General features: G+C 37.0%; 1 protein-coding gene across 1 annotated transcript in view; it reads left to right on the plus strand.

The window, feature by feature from the left end:
- Positions 1–8,998, plus strand: part of LOC107741799 (phosphatidylinositol 5-phosphate 4-kinase type-2 alpha-like) — a 40,523-nt gene extending 31,525 nt beyond the window's left edge. The window contains exons 4-10 of the mRNA XM_016554586.1: positions 544–696; positions 827–973; positions 1,061–1,099; positions 4,678–4,791; positions 4,935–5,175; positions 6,186–6,289; positions 7,239–8,998. Of these exons, the coding sequence (XP_016410072.1) occupies positions 544–696; positions 827–973; positions 1,061–1,099; positions 4,678–4,791; positions 4,935–5,175; positions 6,186–6,289; positions 7,239–7,319 (879 nt within the window). The 3' untranslated portion in view covers positions 7,320–8,998. The remainder of the gene's footprint in view (positions 1–543; positions 697–826; positions 974–1,060; positions 1,100–4,677; positions 4,792–4,934; positions 5,176–6,185; positions 6,290–7,238) is intronic.
- The last annotated feature ends 9,777 nt before the right edge of the window (positions 8,999–18,775 follow it).

Below are 18,775 nucleotides of genomic sequence, written 5' to 3' on the forward strand. Positions count from 1 at the left end.
GATAGCTTCATTGATAGGAATTTTTTTTTTTTTTGCATTGGCCTAGCCAAATTGAGTTGTTTTTGTTTTGAAAACATTTCTAGTGATTTCATTTATCATGCTTCCTGGATAATGGCATTAGTGGTTCTTGGATTGAAACCAGCAGGTTCAAGGGGCAAATGCGGGCTGATTTTTCTGGCTTAGAATGGCCTTTTACATTAGCATGTGTAACAGTGCCAGATTGGGTGGAAAAGGGAGGGAATTTGTGCTTTTTAGATCCACAATTTTACGGTATTAATCAGTTGTTAATGAACGTTGGTGTGCTTAAAGAAAATGAGTAAATATTTGCGAAGTTAAGAAAATAATGAATGAAAAGAGCCTTTATGCTTTAAATTATCATTCATTTCTAATTCGGTGTGATGGAGGTGTAGAAATCTCCCTTCTGTGTATAAATGAGTCTCCCAGTATACAGTATGAAAGTGTTAAAAAGTCTCACTTAGTCTCATCCATCTTTGTGTGCATTTATTATGTGTGCTAAGACCTCTTTCCCATGTGCGTTGGCAGAACTCTTTGACACGCAGCGCGCCCCTCGTTAGTGAAGCTCAGGGCCGTAGTGGTGCTCGCTTCCACACCTCCTACGACAAGAGGTACGTCATCAAAACCATAAGCAGCGAGGACGTGGCTGAGATGCACAACATCCTCAAAAAGTACCACCAGGTGCGACACAAGCTCATACATTCCCCATGCAAGTGGTGTATACCTTTAATTGATGTTTTACCCATAATTTGTACATTTACTTACACATTTCTAGTGAGCTGGATGGTTATAATGTCTTTTTTCGCTGCAGTATATAGTGGAATGTCATGGTACCACACTGCTGCCACAGTTTTTAGGCATGTACCGCCTCACTGTAGACGGAGATGAGACTTATATGATAGTCACACGCAACGTGTTCAGTCACCGGTTGTCGGTGTATAAGAAATATGACCTGAAGGTAAGGATTATGAAAAATGGCAGGCCAAGTCAAACCAGATGATGATTATGATATGGTTTGACATGTTTCAATTTTTCTTCACTGTAGGGATCTACTGTTGCCAGAGAGGCAAGTGATAAAGAAAAGGTCAGTTTCACCCTCAAACACACAATTTTGATGTGAAAGTTTCAAATTTTCACTTGTATTGCTTTTCCGATCATTTTTTGTCCGTTTTTTTGTGTGTCGAGTGTATTGTATGTCAGGTCTCTTTACTTGCGTGTTTGAAGATGGTTCATTCTGTAGTGGCTAATCATTTTTCACTTCAAGCACCTTAATTTACTGTGAAGCAGAGTGCGAGTATGAGAGTGAGGCGTGCTGGATTTAGAGCGTCTGTGTGATTATCGGGTGCACAGATGTAGATCTATCCTATACTTAGGGTGTCAAGGTGAAGCAGAGTCCATGGTGCTTTTTTAAGCTATGGAGATTAAGGCAAGAGACTGTAAGCTTCAGTAGCATCAACACTGGCACCGTAAATAAAACGGTTGATTTAATAACAGTGGTTGGAATGTTTGCCTGCTAGTCAACACAAGGTACTAGAACTTAACAAAGAAGAAATATGTTAAGTTAGCTATGAATGCTTGTAATTTCACATGTCTACATTTCTACTTGCATATTATTAAGTATTATTTTGCATAGTCATGTATGGTGTATTTTTTTTTCAACTAAAAAATGTGTGTGTGTATGTATAGTAATAAGTATAAGTAATCCTACTTAAATAAGTTAAAGTGCCCCCATTATGCCATTTCGAATATTGCCTTTCATGACTCTGAACAGCCTGAACAAGTCTTTAGTCATTCGAATCCCACTTCCCTGACGGCTACACGTCACAGGGTAACACATTTGCATAATGCCCGCCTATGTTCTACTTTGGCCGGCCGCGAACAACTTGACGCGCCCACAAACATGTCATTTTACTGACAACTGCTTCTTTAATCTCGGGGAGTTCAACGCGGAATTCACAAAACACTTGCTCTTGAAATATGGCTCAGTACCCAGTTTATTTGGACTAGCTGGCTCCACTGAATCACAACCTGTAAGTAGGGCTGGGCGATATGGCCAAAAAAATTATCACGATAAATGTCAAATCTTTGTTTCTTTCAAGTTTAAAGCCAGATTTTTGCTCCACAGTGAAAGTTGTATAAACCAGACCATTAATTTTCCTTAAAATAAATATCTAAATGGAAAAAATTATTTCTTAGTTTCTGCGTGTTCTAATGAGTGATATTGTTTCAAATCAAGAAACAGGTTTGGGTTGCCTGATAATATTAATAATAATAATATCACTTTTTTGTCTCTTAGTATAGTTTGATAGTAGCTTGAGTTAGGATGCAGAGGTAAATTTTTGTTCATTATCAAAATCAGTAACATCTGTAAAAATTGTAGCAACCCTAAGTTTTATATGGTTACATTTATTCTGACCGTTTTTTTTTAAATTAAGCATTGGTCTTCCATAGTAGCATACATTTAAATCATGATAAACAGTTAAAACCACACATATAGCACCTCAATACCGTGGTAAAATATAACTATATGGTTTTTAGGTAGCCTGTATGAAAAACAGTAGTCTAAAAACATTCAGTATAAATGCACACATGCTATAGCTTAATCATAAATACATACTATAATTATATACCATTACTCCTGTAATAAAATTGAATGTGAATATTCCACATTTGTGCCCACATTTGTGCCACAATACCATGGTGCAGTGACTGTTACTACAGTAAATCCATGGTAAATGATGGCGATGTGTAGATTGAAAAGCCTTCTGCCCGTCTCGTTCGTTGCACACAGTGTTTCTCCTGTTTGGCTTTAAACTAGTTTAAATCACCGAGTTATTTGTGTTCATCGCTGAATTCAAGCGCTTCACACTGGATCTCACAGCGCTGCTAAGAGCTCGCGTGAGCGAGTAAACGCATCTGCTCTAGTGAGCTCGCGCCGCGCGGCCGTTTAGTTCATTGATTATATAAAATTCATCCATGAGTGGGCCTATGCAACGATGGAGAACAAGCAATGGTGGAAACACATGTTTGTGAATGGGCATTTGATTTACATTTGAGAGAAACTAAGATTGTAAACAAGGATACATTTACCAGTGGTTTTGTTTATTTAACAAAAATAATAATAATAATAATAATGCGTACAATATGCATTGAATTGGACGAATAACCTTTGTTAGCGAGTAATTGTGTAGGATTCCTGCTCATCTGAACACACGCAAATGTTGCAAGACAGAACCGATCAATCACAGAGAGCATTCACTCACTGCTGACAGTGCATTCAAACAGGGCTGCGTTTCCCAAAAGTATCATAAGAAAGCATTAAAGCTTTTGGGAATGGCAGCACTGAACAATGCTTATCAGAGGACAGAAAAAAAAACATAAATGTTTGAGTTATTTCACAATAAACAAATTGAAATTGTAGCCTAGAAAAAATGTTTCTATGTTTTCAACATGAAAATAGCAGTAGAAGCTGGCATGGCATTAAGAAACAAATGAACTATGCTGGCATATACTATGTAATTCAATCCTCCAGCAGGTTAAAAATGTCTCCTTTCGCTCCATGGCTGCCTACACTCTGGCACACTAAAAACTAAAACTAAAAGGTACATCTTTGTACCTTATTCACCCATATTAATACCTTAAAGATACATATTAGTACTTTAAAATTACATATGAATACTTTACATATTAGTGCCTTTTGAAGGGTACTGCCCCAGTGGCACTTTTGTACCTTTTTTTGCAAGTCTATTACTTCACTTTTAAAGTGAAACAGGATATTTGATGTATTTTATTTGTCAGGACATGGTTAGCTCATAAAAAATTGGGCTATTTGACATGTGTTTGGAGAGTAGAGGTTAAAGAAAATAAGGAATGTGTATTAATCTTTAATGGATGCAAACCATTTCATCAGTGCCCTCCCATAGATATCTGTTTACTTAAGGTGCTTTCCTTGACCAAACCTATTCCTATTGCTCTTCAACCCACCAAAAGGGCGCACTTTTGCTATCTATTAACAAGATTTCGCAATAATATGATAGGTGTGTTTGCTTTTGAAAGTTGGGAAATCTGCAAATGGTTGTTAAAGTCCATTAATAAGGTTTTTTTTACTGGAGTCTGGAGCAAGGATACCAAATAAGCTAATTACACAGAATTGCTGGAGTCGGTTCATTCTGGTGGTTTAAACCACCCAAGAGGAAATATTTTAACCTGCATTCCTTTTCAATAGTTCAAACAAGCCATAAAAATGTATTACTTAATTATTGAATAGTGAGTAATTACTTAAAGCTGAGTTCATATTGAGTTGTGCCGGATTGTTATGATGTCAATGCATTGTAGTTACATAAATCATAAATGCTGTATATGAAAGCTCATTTCTTTTGTAGGCCGTTCTGAATATCTCTAAACACAAATGTAGATCAGCTAGTTAGGTTATTGACTGGTTTGTTCATTTGAGGAGTCCCTTGACACTACATGCAGGTTTTTTCTTATGAATCTAGAGCACCCCCTGCTGCGCCGTGTGATATTACATGACATGACCAGCATGTCAGGACCTGAATTCATTTTCATGTTAATGATCAACCTCTTTTTAAGCCCTTAAAAGAGTCTGCAAGTGTAAGTGAGCATCTTTAGCACCCTAAATGTTGTTTCCCTCTTTTCCACCAGGCTAAAGAACTCCCCACGTACAAAGACAATGACTTTATCAACGATGGACAGAAAATATACATTGATGAGGAGAGTAAGAAGACCTTCCTTGATAAGCTACGAAAGGACGTGGAGGTAAATGATTTTGAAGAATTCACTTTTTCACTCTGTCTGCCTGGTACGGATACAATGACTCATTTATCTTGAATAATCACTTTGTCCCTTCCTCTTTCTCTCTATGATCAATCTGTTTTTTCCTCCCTCATATCTCTGTCTAGTTCCTTGCTTTGCTGAAGTTGATGGACTACAGCCTTCTGGTTGGGATCCATGACGTGGAAAGGGCAGAACAAGAGGAGGTGGAGAGTGAGGATAATGAGGGAGAAGAGGAAGGAGAGAGTGATGGAGGGATTGTCGGCACTCCTCCTGACAGTCCCAGTAACACTCTGGACAGCGCTAAACCACTCTCACCGGGAGACTTCGACCCCTGTATTGACGTCTATGCCATCAAAAGCCATGACAGTGAGTGGAGCAGGAAACGTGTGTCGTCTTATTGAAATGGGTCCTGTGCGTATATATTTATACACTTTTGAACATATATACTAAGTCTTTCATGGAATCTTTCGGAATCTTTTAATTATTTATGAGACAAGGCTTCCCTGCCAAACACAGAATTTTCCGGGTTTCTGCATTTTTACTTTTATACGCTGGGGGAGATTCTGAATGAGTCCAGATTCTCCCAATCAAAAACACAGGCGAGGAAGACACAGAAACGAGCAATCTCATATATAAGCAGATGCATATGAAAAATAATGTGATCATCGATCTGCCTAATGTTACAGAGTGAAATGTAGATCCAGGAAGTGGTTTATGACTGTGCAAGCTTGGGGGGGGGTGCTGATGGAAGCGTTCTACTACATCTTTGCTTTGATCATCGTATTGAATATGATCCAGATATACACTCTAAACAATGCTGGGTTAAAAAGGGACAAAGCCAGCTATTGGGCTGTTTTGACCCAACCATGATTTTTCTTTGCTTTTTGCTCAAAATGTTGCTTTCAGTTTCAATGTTCAGATATTCATATGTTCAGATATTCATACAACAAAATATTCTGGGGGCCATGAAATTTGATTGAAAATGATCAAAAATGCTGGCAGGGAAAGAGTTAAAGTCAGCATGAAATCAAAATTGGCTTTTAATGTATGTCCCTGTGGTTATTGTGAACAATTCATCCATGCATGATATTCTTAAAATAAAAGCTTGTATTAAAATTTGATGTGTTTCCTCCTTGGATGATGTCATCAAGAGAGGTAGGTGGTGAAAATAATTTTTATAGTCAAACATCCCATTCTGCCTCCATTTTGGTACGAAGTGGGCTCCTTCCACAATCCAATAACTTCTTGATTGATAAGCTAAGACCCATCCTACTTTTTTCCTGCTGAGTATACTGTTTCTATAATATGTCACATCATGAAAATTTGTGGTGAGCTCTGTTTTCATAAATGATGAATGTTAAGTTTTTTTCCCCCAGATTCTCCCAGAAAGGAGGTCTATTTTATGGCTGTTATTGACATCCTCCAGCATTATGATGCCAAGAAAAAGGCTGCTCATGCAGCCAAGACGGTAAAGCATGGGGTGAGTGCTTTGACTTTTACATTTAAATGTAATTTTTCTGAATATTCAGAGTTATATCACTGTAAAATAATTCTGTTAAATTTACTCTAAAAAACTGTTCACCGTAAAAAATACTGTGACAATGTTTCCAGTATTATGGCATGGTATATTGGTGCCTGTATACAACTTATAACCATGTATTTCAATAAGTTATATAATAACCAAGTTAATATACCAATGTACTTAAAAATACCAAAATTAGTTTTTACCTTAAAATGTACCAATAACTACCATAATAATACAGGTGGGAAAACAGAAAGCCACATGATGAATATGACCAATAGTCATGTATAGGCGGTGCACATGGTCATACCCTCAAAGACAAAAAACAATCAGAGGAACACACATAATTAAAAAATAATGCAATAGACAAACTAAATAACAGAAAATGTAACACCAAACGCATAATTAAAAATAATGCAATAAATCTAAACTAAATAACACAAAATGTAACCCGAAACACAATGTACATGACTGATAACAAACATATGAAGAAACAAGCCTATTTAAATAAAATATAATCATATGTGATGTGTCACACAGGGACTTCTGGGCATGTCTTTTTACTGTTCACCATAAATTATATGACAGTACATAGTTTTTACTTCCAAAAAACATTAATTTAATTGTCTTTTACAGTGAAATTACATGTAATGTGAATGTTAAACCATTTACAGTTTTGCACAGTATATGGTCAATCGACAAGTTTATTTTTCTGCAGAAGAAACATTCTCAAATAATAAAAAAATACTTCTAGAATTACCTCTACATTTTTGAACTTGTACCAAGAGTACAGTACAGAGGGCTACTTTGCGTATTTCTCCCAAGCATCTCATTCATCATTCATGCTCTAAAGTGAACCTTTTATAGCTTTTATCAAGGCATCGACCTCATGCTGTTTTCATCTTAGGCTGGGGCAGAGATTTCCACCGTGAACCCAGAGCAGTACTCGAAGAGATTCTATGATTTCATCACTACCATTCTGCCCTAGTCTGAGGCAACTGAGCTGAGTCCACAGGGATGAAGAGGGACGCCAGCAGAGGGGTGTTGAACACTCACTCGCCTGCTCTGCCACAGGGGGGCACCCCTACAGCAGCTACAACCACCATTCGTTTACATTTGGATTTTCATTTATTTGTCTTTTTGTTTTGTGGGACCATGTGAGTGATGGAAAAGGACAGCAGTTGTAACTTTTTTTGGGGGGGATAGGGCTTTTTACTGCTTTCTTGTGCATGCCCCTTAATCTTGTTTGTTCCATTTGATATTTTTCTTGCCTTTTAAAGCGGAAGAGGACGGAGAGAGGAAAGAGAGCTCATGTGATGGTCTGTGGCTCAGTTAGTAGAATTAGGTCTTTGAAAAAGGAGGCCAAAACACAACTTCTCAATTGGAACTGTATGCGTTCTCTCACTGAATCATTCATCAAATCCCTAGCCGGACTCACTTCACTCAACCCTTGGCTGCCCGCTCTGCTTTACTCCAGCTTCGCAGAGAGGCACCTGAAGCACTTGACACCACGGCACCTGCTAACTCTCCTTACTCGCACAGTCCTCTTCATTATCTGGACAGACTAACCAGAAACACTCTTTGAGCCATTTACAAAAGGAGGACCCATCGCCCCCTAACTTGCCTTGTGTGGACAGACAGCTGAATCTGACTGTTTTGCATGTTCCTTCAGTGTTCTGAGGCGTTTGAAACGGTGGCGAAGGTTTCCGGTAGGTTTTTTTTTTGGTTTGGGTTTTTTTTGGAGTTTGTTTTGCAGCAACTTGACAGGAGGGAGAATGAAGACACTGAGGCAGCAGGATCAGTGGTTTCTCTTCAGTCATCAGTGATTTCTGTTACATTAATGATTCAATTACCATCAGCACCTTAAACTGTTGCACTTTTTATTAGGATCACTCGGTCTGTTACAAGCTGCAACGATAGCACTATGAGGCACTGTTCAACGCAGCCTTGCCGTTTCACGTGTTCTCACGCATACGCTTGTTCTCAACAGACAAAACATAGTTTACCTCTTGCATTGTACCAGGACACACCGATTTGTGTTGCGTTTCAGTATTCCATGGAGGTTTGGGGAAGGGGTTCTTTATTGTTTTTTTTTTTTTTTTCTTATTCATTTTTTTAAAACATTAGTTTTGTTTGAAATTGTGTATGTCTTGTGAGTTTTGTTCGAAATTTTGAACGTTCAAATTGGCAGCAAAATAGATTAAATGTTGTACATTTTGCACATGATGAATGGAACCAAAATGTTGATGGAATCCTGTTGGTTCAGCAGTGGTATTTACAAGGGAAGCATAATGCCTGTAACAGAGGAGAATACTTTTGTAAATGGCATTGAATTAGAAGCAGGTAATATGACTTAGAGATTAACATTTGTTTCTTAACTTTTCTAATTCAAAGATGAAAGCCTCCTCATCCTATGTTGGTTTATACTTTTTGATCACTTGCACGTTTTTACATTGAATTTTAATCCACCAGAATTTTAAAGCACCACTCCGTGATTCAGTAAAAGTGTTCTGATAAATGAAGAATGTTGCTCTTTTAAATCATACAACACAAGTACTGTGTAAAAAAGAAAGGAAAAAGACAAAAAGATGCATGTTGCATTATTTTTAGTGTTCAGTCTGGTTTAGTCCAGAGATGGTGTATATTCCATGCTTGGTCATATTTTTTTTTTTTAATGTATATACTGTGCAAGAGTCGTGCCTTTTTACTCAAAATTGTTTAATTCCTTATTTTTTAATCTTTTTTTCCCTCCAAACAGAAGTAAAATTTTATTTTCTAATATTAGGGTGGTTGTTGAAAAAAAAAATCCAGATATTTTCAGTTTTTTTTTTTTTTGTGTGTGTTTTGATGTTTCAAAATGTGCTGTTGCTTCAAACGGATACAAGACATTGCATTTTCTGTTCACAACAACACTGAAAAGGTCACCATTTCTCTTTGACTGGCTAATTCTATGTGCAAAGCCTTTTGGACAAGAGTGTGCATTGTGAATTTGTTGATATGAGTAGGTGTGGCTCTTGTTATAGTGTTAATTGTAAATTGTGTTCAGGCTTTCTCCAAGCATTTTTATCTGGAAGTATTATCCGATACCAAATGTTACAGCGTCCTTGGTTAGTGTGTCATTTTCATAATAAACTGAGCGCTGCTCGTGCCCTTGGGAAACCATTGCACAGTGGGAAAAGAAGCATTTTTATTGTTCTCATTGGGATGAAAACAAACCCTGGTCTTCTTGGTTGTAATATTCACAACAACAAAAAAAACTCACCATGTGCATGACAAAAGAGGCAGTTTTAGCGGCAGACTTTGATAGTGTCATCTGAGCATCGCTTCAGCTTCTGATACTGGATTCACACGCAGCGATATATACGTGAAATTCACTAAATGTGAAAAGTGCTACAGTAAGATACAGCTTCACTTCACGCCTTTTAAAAAAAGCCCTCCACCATGTTCTTCATTTGCCAAAAGCATTTTTGCTCAGTGTGTTCATTGATGGATAACTCATCACTGAAGCTTTTGGGGGGGGGTTTAACCCCTCGTTTGTGACGGTTTTAATCTATATAGTGAAGGTAATAGAAGTGATGGGGAAGCGCTGGTTATCTGCATCACACTCACAGATTTGAGTTGTTTTTTTTTGTAAAGTTGTTTTTGAGTAACCAAAGGGTGGCTGTCTCATGTGTTATGATGTAAACCGATATACACTCCATTCCATAAGCATTGCTCAAAACAATAAAGCACTTTGTCTGCAATTTACGGTGCAACGTCTCGTCATGTTGTCTGCTCTTTTTATAATGTTTATATGGTCTTTCCTGAGTCACGCAGAGAATTGGCTTTCATTTTATGAAAGCTTGGTCATTAGAATGCGTGCCATTTTACAGTTTTACTCAGTTAATAAACGTTTATTGCTTAAATGTAAAACACCTTTTACATTTTACAAAAGAAAAAAGAAAACGCACGGAATGAACCATTATGAAATCGTATAGCACAGGTCTGCATATAGGCCTATGAGCAGAGTATTGTTATTTTAACAAATTAAGGAGTATATGGCTTAATGACCTTATGCAGAGTAGACGCCATATTTAGGTTAATTTATTCTCGAATGAAAAGTAGGCTGCGCGGGAACTACCTGGATCATGATTTACCTGAAGCAACATTGAAAAGGCATCTATAAAACTGGCGTCAAAATTCCGGAAAACATGTTGTGAAACGGACGTGATATGGGAGCTTAACACGGTCCAGTATGTTGAGTGGTTTGTATGTTTATCTTTCATTCGCTAAAAACAATGTAAATGGCGCCTAGTACTGGTAACACCAATCTCAGCGAATGTAGTAAGCGCTCAGACTACGTAATTCATGCACAATGGGAACATGAGAAATTCGTGCATGGACTCTCTTCTGGCTTTTTGGAGGTTAGTAATGTGTTTAAGAAGACAACAGCTGAGAGAATAGATTCTTAAGAGTTTGCTCATCTCACCACCCAAGTCACAAATGCAGCACCTGATCAACAGGCAACAATATCTTATAGGTGGACACGGGAAATGGTTATAATAATTAAAAATAAATAGTATACGCTAAACTGGAATTTGAGAACGTAAAATGCGATACTATAACATGTAGGCTATTATCTACGATTTTTAAAGGCCAGGGTCAAATGTCACATCGACGCGCCCGTTTCTTAGATAATAGACGAGTTCTAAATTCTAAATACTGGCTTGATCAGAGCAGTTTCGGAAACGCAGTTCACTGCTCAAAAAAATAAAGCTCGTTAACTTAAAATTTGAGGCCTGCTCCTCGTTATTGACGTGACAAGTAAATCCTGCATAAATAATAAGCTGCAACTTAAATGAATCCTTCACCATTACTCAGTGTACTGTCAAATTATATACAAACACAAAATGTTTAATATATAATTCCTTGCTACATTTTCGTCTATTTCTTTATTTTTTACCTCTTTTTTTTTTCTTTTTAGCTCTGTCCCAGTACTCAATAACCAGTGTTAAAATATCGATTTCACATATATTAGCTCCTGGTCTCTGGTCATGTGGCTTCTCCTTCCTCTTCCTTCATGCATTATCTTTATTTAAAAAAAAAAAAGATACCAACATTTGGATGAATGGCCAACAAGGACCAGAGGGAGAACGGGAAATAGAAAAGATCAGATAGGCTAGGCTTCATTCTTTATTACCACTGTTCTGTAGGCCAATCTATTTCTGGATGACTTCCACACCAAGTACACCAAGTAAGGTTTTTATTTTTCTCGGATGAAAGCATAAGGTTAATTCTATACTTCTCCATTATTCGCCATTTTCTTTGGCTCCTTGGCAAGAGTTACATGCTTCTATTTTTCCCCAGTCCCAGGAGGAATGATGTTACCACTTAAGCAACCTTCGCATAAACCTGATTTGTGAGACCTTACTTGGTTTTTGGGAGAAAAGTATACTGGCCTACTGAACAATCTCCACCAAAACTCCACCGACTGCTAGAATCGGAAATTCACCGTGCGTTTTCACTTAATTTGTTTTGCGTCTTCACTTCAAGTAGCCTACATAGAACCGTACTATTAGTAGCCTATAATACGTTTCACGTGCCATAGGTCAATCACACGCATTAATGGAATAATAGAAGAAAATAGCAGATATTAAATTAAAAATACATAAATAAATAATAATAATAAAAAGGAAGTATACGCCAAAAAAGCCAAACCTCCGTTTCTTCATCGTTTCTTTCTTTTTTCCCTCCAGAAAACACAATTATTTCCTTATTTTTAAACACAGAGCATGTCTTTTATACTAGGCTATATAACATTTACAAGCATGTACGTCGGAAACCGCTTCCTATAAAAACTTTTTATCATTTTATTTTATAATATTTTAGGCCTATAACATAAAACGTGAAAGAGAAAGAGACTGTGTTTTCCCAACTTTGCCTTAACGATAAAGCAAAAATATGTTTTGCAGTTTTAGGGAAACCCAATTTTTTTACCATAATCAAAATAAAGCTGCCTTGGGAGAAATTAGCCAAATATTCATTCATTATTTAATTAGTACCATGGTTTACCGGGGGTCAAGATCGCTGGGTGTTATTTCTTCATTCCACCTTAAATCCTCCTGTCCTCCCCTTTAAGAGAAACTTCTCCAAACGTTCCCGCCCGAGCGGGGGCGCCAATAGCACGTGCAATGACGAGACGTTTGAGACCGCGTCTTTAGGAGTTGTCACTTACGCTTCTGTTCTTACTCAAACAAGTCGAGACATCTCGCCAGGATTTTATCATTTAAGTCCACGCAACTCTTGTATAGCTCAAAGCGCAGTTGGTCAAATGAGTTTCATGTCCGAGGGTATTGTTTTATGGGGTCATTTCTATCCTCACCTACAACCACCATTTCGTCTTTTTCTCAGCATCGGCTTTTCCTCAATTGCTCGCTTTCTTGCCCGTTTACTCCTTTGTAATAGACTACTTTAGTCGACTTTTATATTGATAAAGACATTCACAGCTGAGGTTAGCTGGGAGAATATTTAAAAAGCACCGTTTATATACTATATAGGCTGCCTATAACTTGGCCTGGTGTCACAAATTCCTTAGCGAAAAGAAAAAACAAGCCTGTAGCCTACATTTCGAAATGTTCGTTCTTTTCTACTCTCGGGTAGCTCTAAGACACATCGTTAGGGTTTATTAAAATAGTGACTGGTGTCAATATTAGTCGTTACAATAATGATTATAAAATTATTTCTGTAATAATAATAATAATTCGCATCGCCGTGGTTATGGCTTGCGGTAAACCTCTTTCTACAGGACGAATCAGAGGGTATGCATTAAATACATCCAAGCCTTCTTTATTGATATTTGAATATTTGCCCAAGGACACACCAGACCGAGAGAAGTTAACGGAATAAAGGCTATTCTGCCGTAGCCTGCTGTGCGGGACACGATTTGACCATGTGGCTGCCAATGCAGGCTTGCAGTGGGCTACGTTTTTTTCTTTTCTTTCGGATAATTTTTGACAACCAAAACAAAGTTGTTTTGTGACAATACAAATACACCTGCACAATCGTTATAACGGGAGTGAAGACAGTAAATTCGACGGTTTAAATGCTCAATTTATTTGACTTTGCACACATGGGACAGGTGACTTTTTTTTCTGTGGGAAAGGCTTGTCTGTTTTCTAAATGGTCATTTTCATTTTAAAGAATTATCTTTTAAATATGCTAATTCCCTTTGGCACTCTACTGGGAATGGTTCAATAATGCGCTACATCTCACTCAAAGTGATTGTTTTAACAGATCTTCCGTAGGTAAAATAACACTGCTGTAATCATAGTGAGACAATTTTCAGCCAATGTTTGCCAATTGGTTAAATCCACGTTATCATAAAATCACATGGGAGATTAACATTCTATAGTTATATAAGTGTAGGCCTACGTTGTATGTATATTAGTGTGTGTAAACCTCTTAGTGTGCTTAAACCGCTAATTCCTTACGATTCTAATGTGTGGTTCAGAATGGTCATAATTGTTAGGCAGGCTCTCAGCAGAATATGTCACTGACCCACAGCACATTTTTCATCAGTGTTATGAAAGACGCACGTCATCTAATGGACGTGTTAAGGGAGATTGTTGTTTTGGATCAGTAACTTGTTTTTACAAGTGTTTCTGAGAAAAAAACGTTGCTCGGAATAGAATTGGATTTAATGATTTGTTTGAATGCAGCCCAAGTCACGAATTATTTTAGTAATATCACTAATTATTTCGATAGGTGAATTGAGTATCGAACATGATTTTGCTTTTGTTTGTTCATTGTTTGCCATGTGAATTATTTATTTGATTTATATTCTTTACGTTCTTTTCTCAATCATCGTCATGACAATCATTTGCAGTTGTAAGACTCAGAAGTCTGATTTATTTGACCTTATTACACGCAATTATTTTTTAATGAAAACCTTAACAATATAAACGTATCGTTTGTCTCAATGAAAATAAATTTTGAACGTTATTTTGAACATTTTACACGAAATCCATATGTGACCAATATGACTACCAATTTCATTTGCAACTTAAATTTAAGCTTGTCAGAACTTATTGATGATTAAAAAACGAATTAAATGCATGGATATACAATACTTTATAGTCTTTATTTTAACTTGTATGCTGTGACAAACTACGTTCCTTTCATATAAATAGGGTTACAAGGGAGCTTGTTTGATTCATACCTTGTTTTGATTCATACCAGCCATTTAAGATTTTAAGTCATTATTGCAAGAAAATAGAGAGTCGATTTCAAATGCTCAAATTACAAATTTCTAAGATTTTGAATGAAAGGAATATTTAATATATTTCCTCATTGACTGGGGATTCAGACACAGGTCAGAGGGTCAATATGTACTTTTTTTTTTAAACAAAAATTGTTAGTGGAGAAGTAGAGAAAATCTATTTGTGTTTTTTCTAATAATTGCATTCAGTGGACGTTAATAATAACAGGGACGCTGTTGAAAATAAAATTGCACATTTGCTGGGTAACCATAAGGTATAAGGTGAATTCTGAGAATAGCCTAATGATTGATGAATAAAGACCAGCAGAGCAATAGGCCTACTCTATTCGCTTAGTTAAACATAGTCTCTTACAATGTGTATTTTGCTGTCATTGTCTGAAACAGAGAAACGGTAACCTCTTATTTGGTGTTTGTGTGGAGGTAGCTCCTTTCAGGATACGCGTTCGGTTTATGCAGATAACGGAGGAATCTCTTACCACGAGGCCGACGAGGTCCTCAGTTAATCAGAGTAAAAGTGATGCAGATAGGCTATGTCATTGTTTAGACCTAACTCTCCCGTTCCTAACTTTCCCGTTCCCGTTCTCTCCCTCTCAACTAAGCTAGATAGGCTACTCTGATAACTGTTTTAGAATACATGCTATTAATCCTAGAGATAACGCAAGTTCAGACACATCTGACACATCTGTTTTTTTCAAGGATGCTGGTATCGTTTTAAACTGAGTCCAATGGACGGTCTAGTCTGTTGGATTTGTTTTTTCACATATCAATTTTTTGCTATATATATAGCCTATATACTACACACACACACACACAATACACTATATAGCGAGATGACAGTTACATTTTATGAAATCACAAACTGTATATTTAAATAATACATAGACAGTTTGTGATTTCATAAAATGTAACTGGTCATCTCGCTATATAGTGTATTGTGTGTGTGTGTGTGTGTGTGTGTGTGTGTGTGTGTGAATAACCGTTGAAGGATCTCATTGCAATCTGGTTTTCATGTTTTATGACATTCTCGAATAACTTACTGGAGTAAAAAGCATTAGAAAATGTGTCAACTCGAACCGCTGTTTTTGTAGGATTAACAACGTGGTGATGAGCTTTTTTTTTTTTTTTTTTTTTGCCGGTCACGTAACAGCATTATTTTCCTCTCACGTCCTGATCCCATTACAAAAGAAGCTTCCATGAGGCCTCTTATCCTGTTGGAACCACGTGTCTAAATATGAGGCGAACGGTTCATCAGTCAGTAAATGGGATAGTTTACCGTGTTTAATAAGTGTTAAGTGTTTAATAACATAGGCTATTTAAGCAAAACCTAGGCCTATCTCATTTATTAAGATTACTATTGACCCCTCTTGTGGATTATCGGGATTATTTTGGTTGCATTGTCAATTCGGAATGGTGTAGCCTTATGAAAACACAACATTTACTCTCTATTGTCAATTAAATTCGTCGGTCAGTCAGTCATAAGACTTTTACAAGGTTCAATGAGTAAACTGTCATTATAATACTTCTACATTTAAAAACATTTTAGGGCTAATTTCTAGGTTAGTTCTTTTCCAGAGTAGAGAACGACAGATTGAGCATAAATTTGTTAGGAGACCGAAAATCTTTTCCTACTGAACAGCCTAATGGTGGTCTGCTGAGTTCTGTGAATGAAACCTCGAGTCCATTCTGCGAAGTCAGGCCTCGAAATTAACCAGTCTGTATGTTTCGCTGTGCAAGATCCGTCTCGCTGTGCAGTGTGGTCGCCGTGATATAATTTGTTAATTACCATTTCTAATTTCTAGGATGCGGCCTGCCTTAAACTACTCTTTTTTTTTTTTAAGGCCGTTTTCACACAGACTCAGTTCGCAGTGCGTTCGGTTTGGTTAAAGCAGAACATGCAGCCGCTGTCTGTGATTTGATAGGCCTACCTGTAGATACACAAAACATATTGATTCAGACGTCTTGCTGTTTTAAACACATATGTATAAATCCTTTGGCTAGGCGATTATCTCAGTTAATTAATTGATTATTTTTAATCATCATTCTTATTACCCACGAACACTTTGTAGGCTAGGCTACTATACATTTCACGAGATTACTGAAAGACTTAGTCCTGCCTACCGCTACTGTGTGTATTTCCACTGTCTGAGAGATTTGTTGCCAACTGTTTTAGAGAGGGCTGATTTCTTGTTGCTTGTGGACGAAACAGCTTACGTGTACATATTAAAGCATAAACAATATCAGACAATATTTTATTATATTTTATTATTATAACTCTATTACATATGCTAATTTTATTTTGGGAGATTTGTCTTTTCTTTTTTTTTGGCCCAAAACTCCGATTTTACACGCACTGGTATACAATGTGTGATGTATTTTTGAAACGTTAACGATATGAACCACTGTCATACAATTAAATGTAGTTAATGGTGCAAAAGGTAAATTGGGTGAATTTAATAGTATATAATTCATATAAAATTGACATGTAATTTAGAAGGACACCGACTCTGTCAGCCCCCACTATCCCCACATTTACCAAGGTCTACAAACAAGTGGCTACTGCGACTAGTCTAGCACTTGTTTTTCTTATGCACAAATTACCCAGTTAACAATTTAATTTGTCCCTTATATCTCAGGACGTACCATACACCAGGAACTCTGGAGCTGCAATGCATTTAAGTTCTGGCTAATTGTGCGCCGTTATGGTGTCATTTTTAAACCTTTTTTCAAAAACTCTGTCCTTTCTTTCTTCCTCTTGCTCCTCTGCTTTCAATCTTACCCTCCTTGGAGAAAGGAAGTCAGACGAAGAAGCTTATCTTGAGCAGAGTTGGTCGTAATATCTTAAAGATATCTAAACTATACCAGAGACATAATGCTGCCTCGTCTCACGCAGATTAAACAGTTATAAAAACTGTGATATGGAAACATGGTAATGTAACCAGATCATGTCTGTTGTAGACCTCCTCGTCTGAAATGTGCTATTTCTAGTAGACGTGCTTGCTTTTTTCCTGTTTCCTTTCTAAGCGTGCTCATGTGTGGTTATAGGCTTATGAGTAGTGTGCTTGAGTGCATAGTGTGTATAGCAGGGCACGAGACCGTCGGTTTCTAACCCCCTCCCCCACATCAACACTTTTCTTTACAATAAACAACTTATCTCAAAGTTTGATCTTACATTTACTTGAACCGCACGTTACCTCAAGAAAGGGACATACGGTTATAATAACAATGAATATTAATGAGTTAAAAGTTAAAAATGAACGATCATCTCACATCACACTCAGATATATTTAATGAACAGTTTCACGATAAAAAGAAAAAGAAAGTGCTTCAAAATCCACCTCACGTTTTCAAGTTTTCATTTCGAGTGCATTTATCCTACACAACAATGGTATACAAAAACCAGGAAAATCACAAAAATAAATATGCATTTTATAAACAACCAGTGACTTCAATTTAAGAAAAAAAAAAAATGTCAAAATCAGACCTCAAGTATTGCAGCAAAAGCAGAAAGATAAAAAACAAAACAAAGTCCACCTTGACCAGATAATTCCTAACCTACCATGTTTACAGTGAGTCACCGCCCATTTTCCCATTTCTGTTCATTGTGGAGATCATTAATTTCTTTAACTTAATGGGGTTGTGGTATGTGCGCTACATTCTTTTTAATTTGGCTGGTTTTGAATTCATTCCTCTGAAGTTGGGACGACATAGCTATTCTGTCAGTCCGCAGAGCACTTTGACACAGAACGGAACAAAAAAGTTCCTTTTATACGCTCGAGAGAGCAGGCATTAAATAGTCACGTTACAAAAATATAGAACTACTATATTTTAATCATTCACCTGTCAGAGTGTCACGCTATATCGCATATTGGAACATTCACAAAGCGATGCATTTTCACTTAATAGGCTACAAAATGTCTATCTCCACTTGTACACGTTAATCAAAACAGTACACGTAATGGGCCCATGCCTTAATACGTTAAATAACCTTAAAGTCTATTAGGCCTACATGTTTTCTCAGAATGGCGTGAACCCGGTAGCCTCGCTTTAGCCAAATCTGCATAGTCTATGCCCATTTAGTGATAACTCACAGGCTTTGAATTTATGTTTTTGTGTAGGAAATTAGAATGCAGTTGAATATTTTCGTCCCTTGGCAATATATAATCCCAAAATTATGAATTTAGCTCATT

This window comes from Sinocyclocheilus rhinocerous, unplaced genomic scaffold (assembly GCF_001515625.1).
Source record: "Sinocyclocheilus rhinocerous isolate Xijiao unplaced genomic scaffold, SAMN03320098_v1.1 scaffold100, whole genome shotgun sequence".
Taxonomy (NCBI): Eukaryota; Metazoa; Chordata; class Actinopteri; order Cypriniformes; family Cyprinidae; genus Sinocyclocheilus; species Sinocyclocheilus rhinocerous.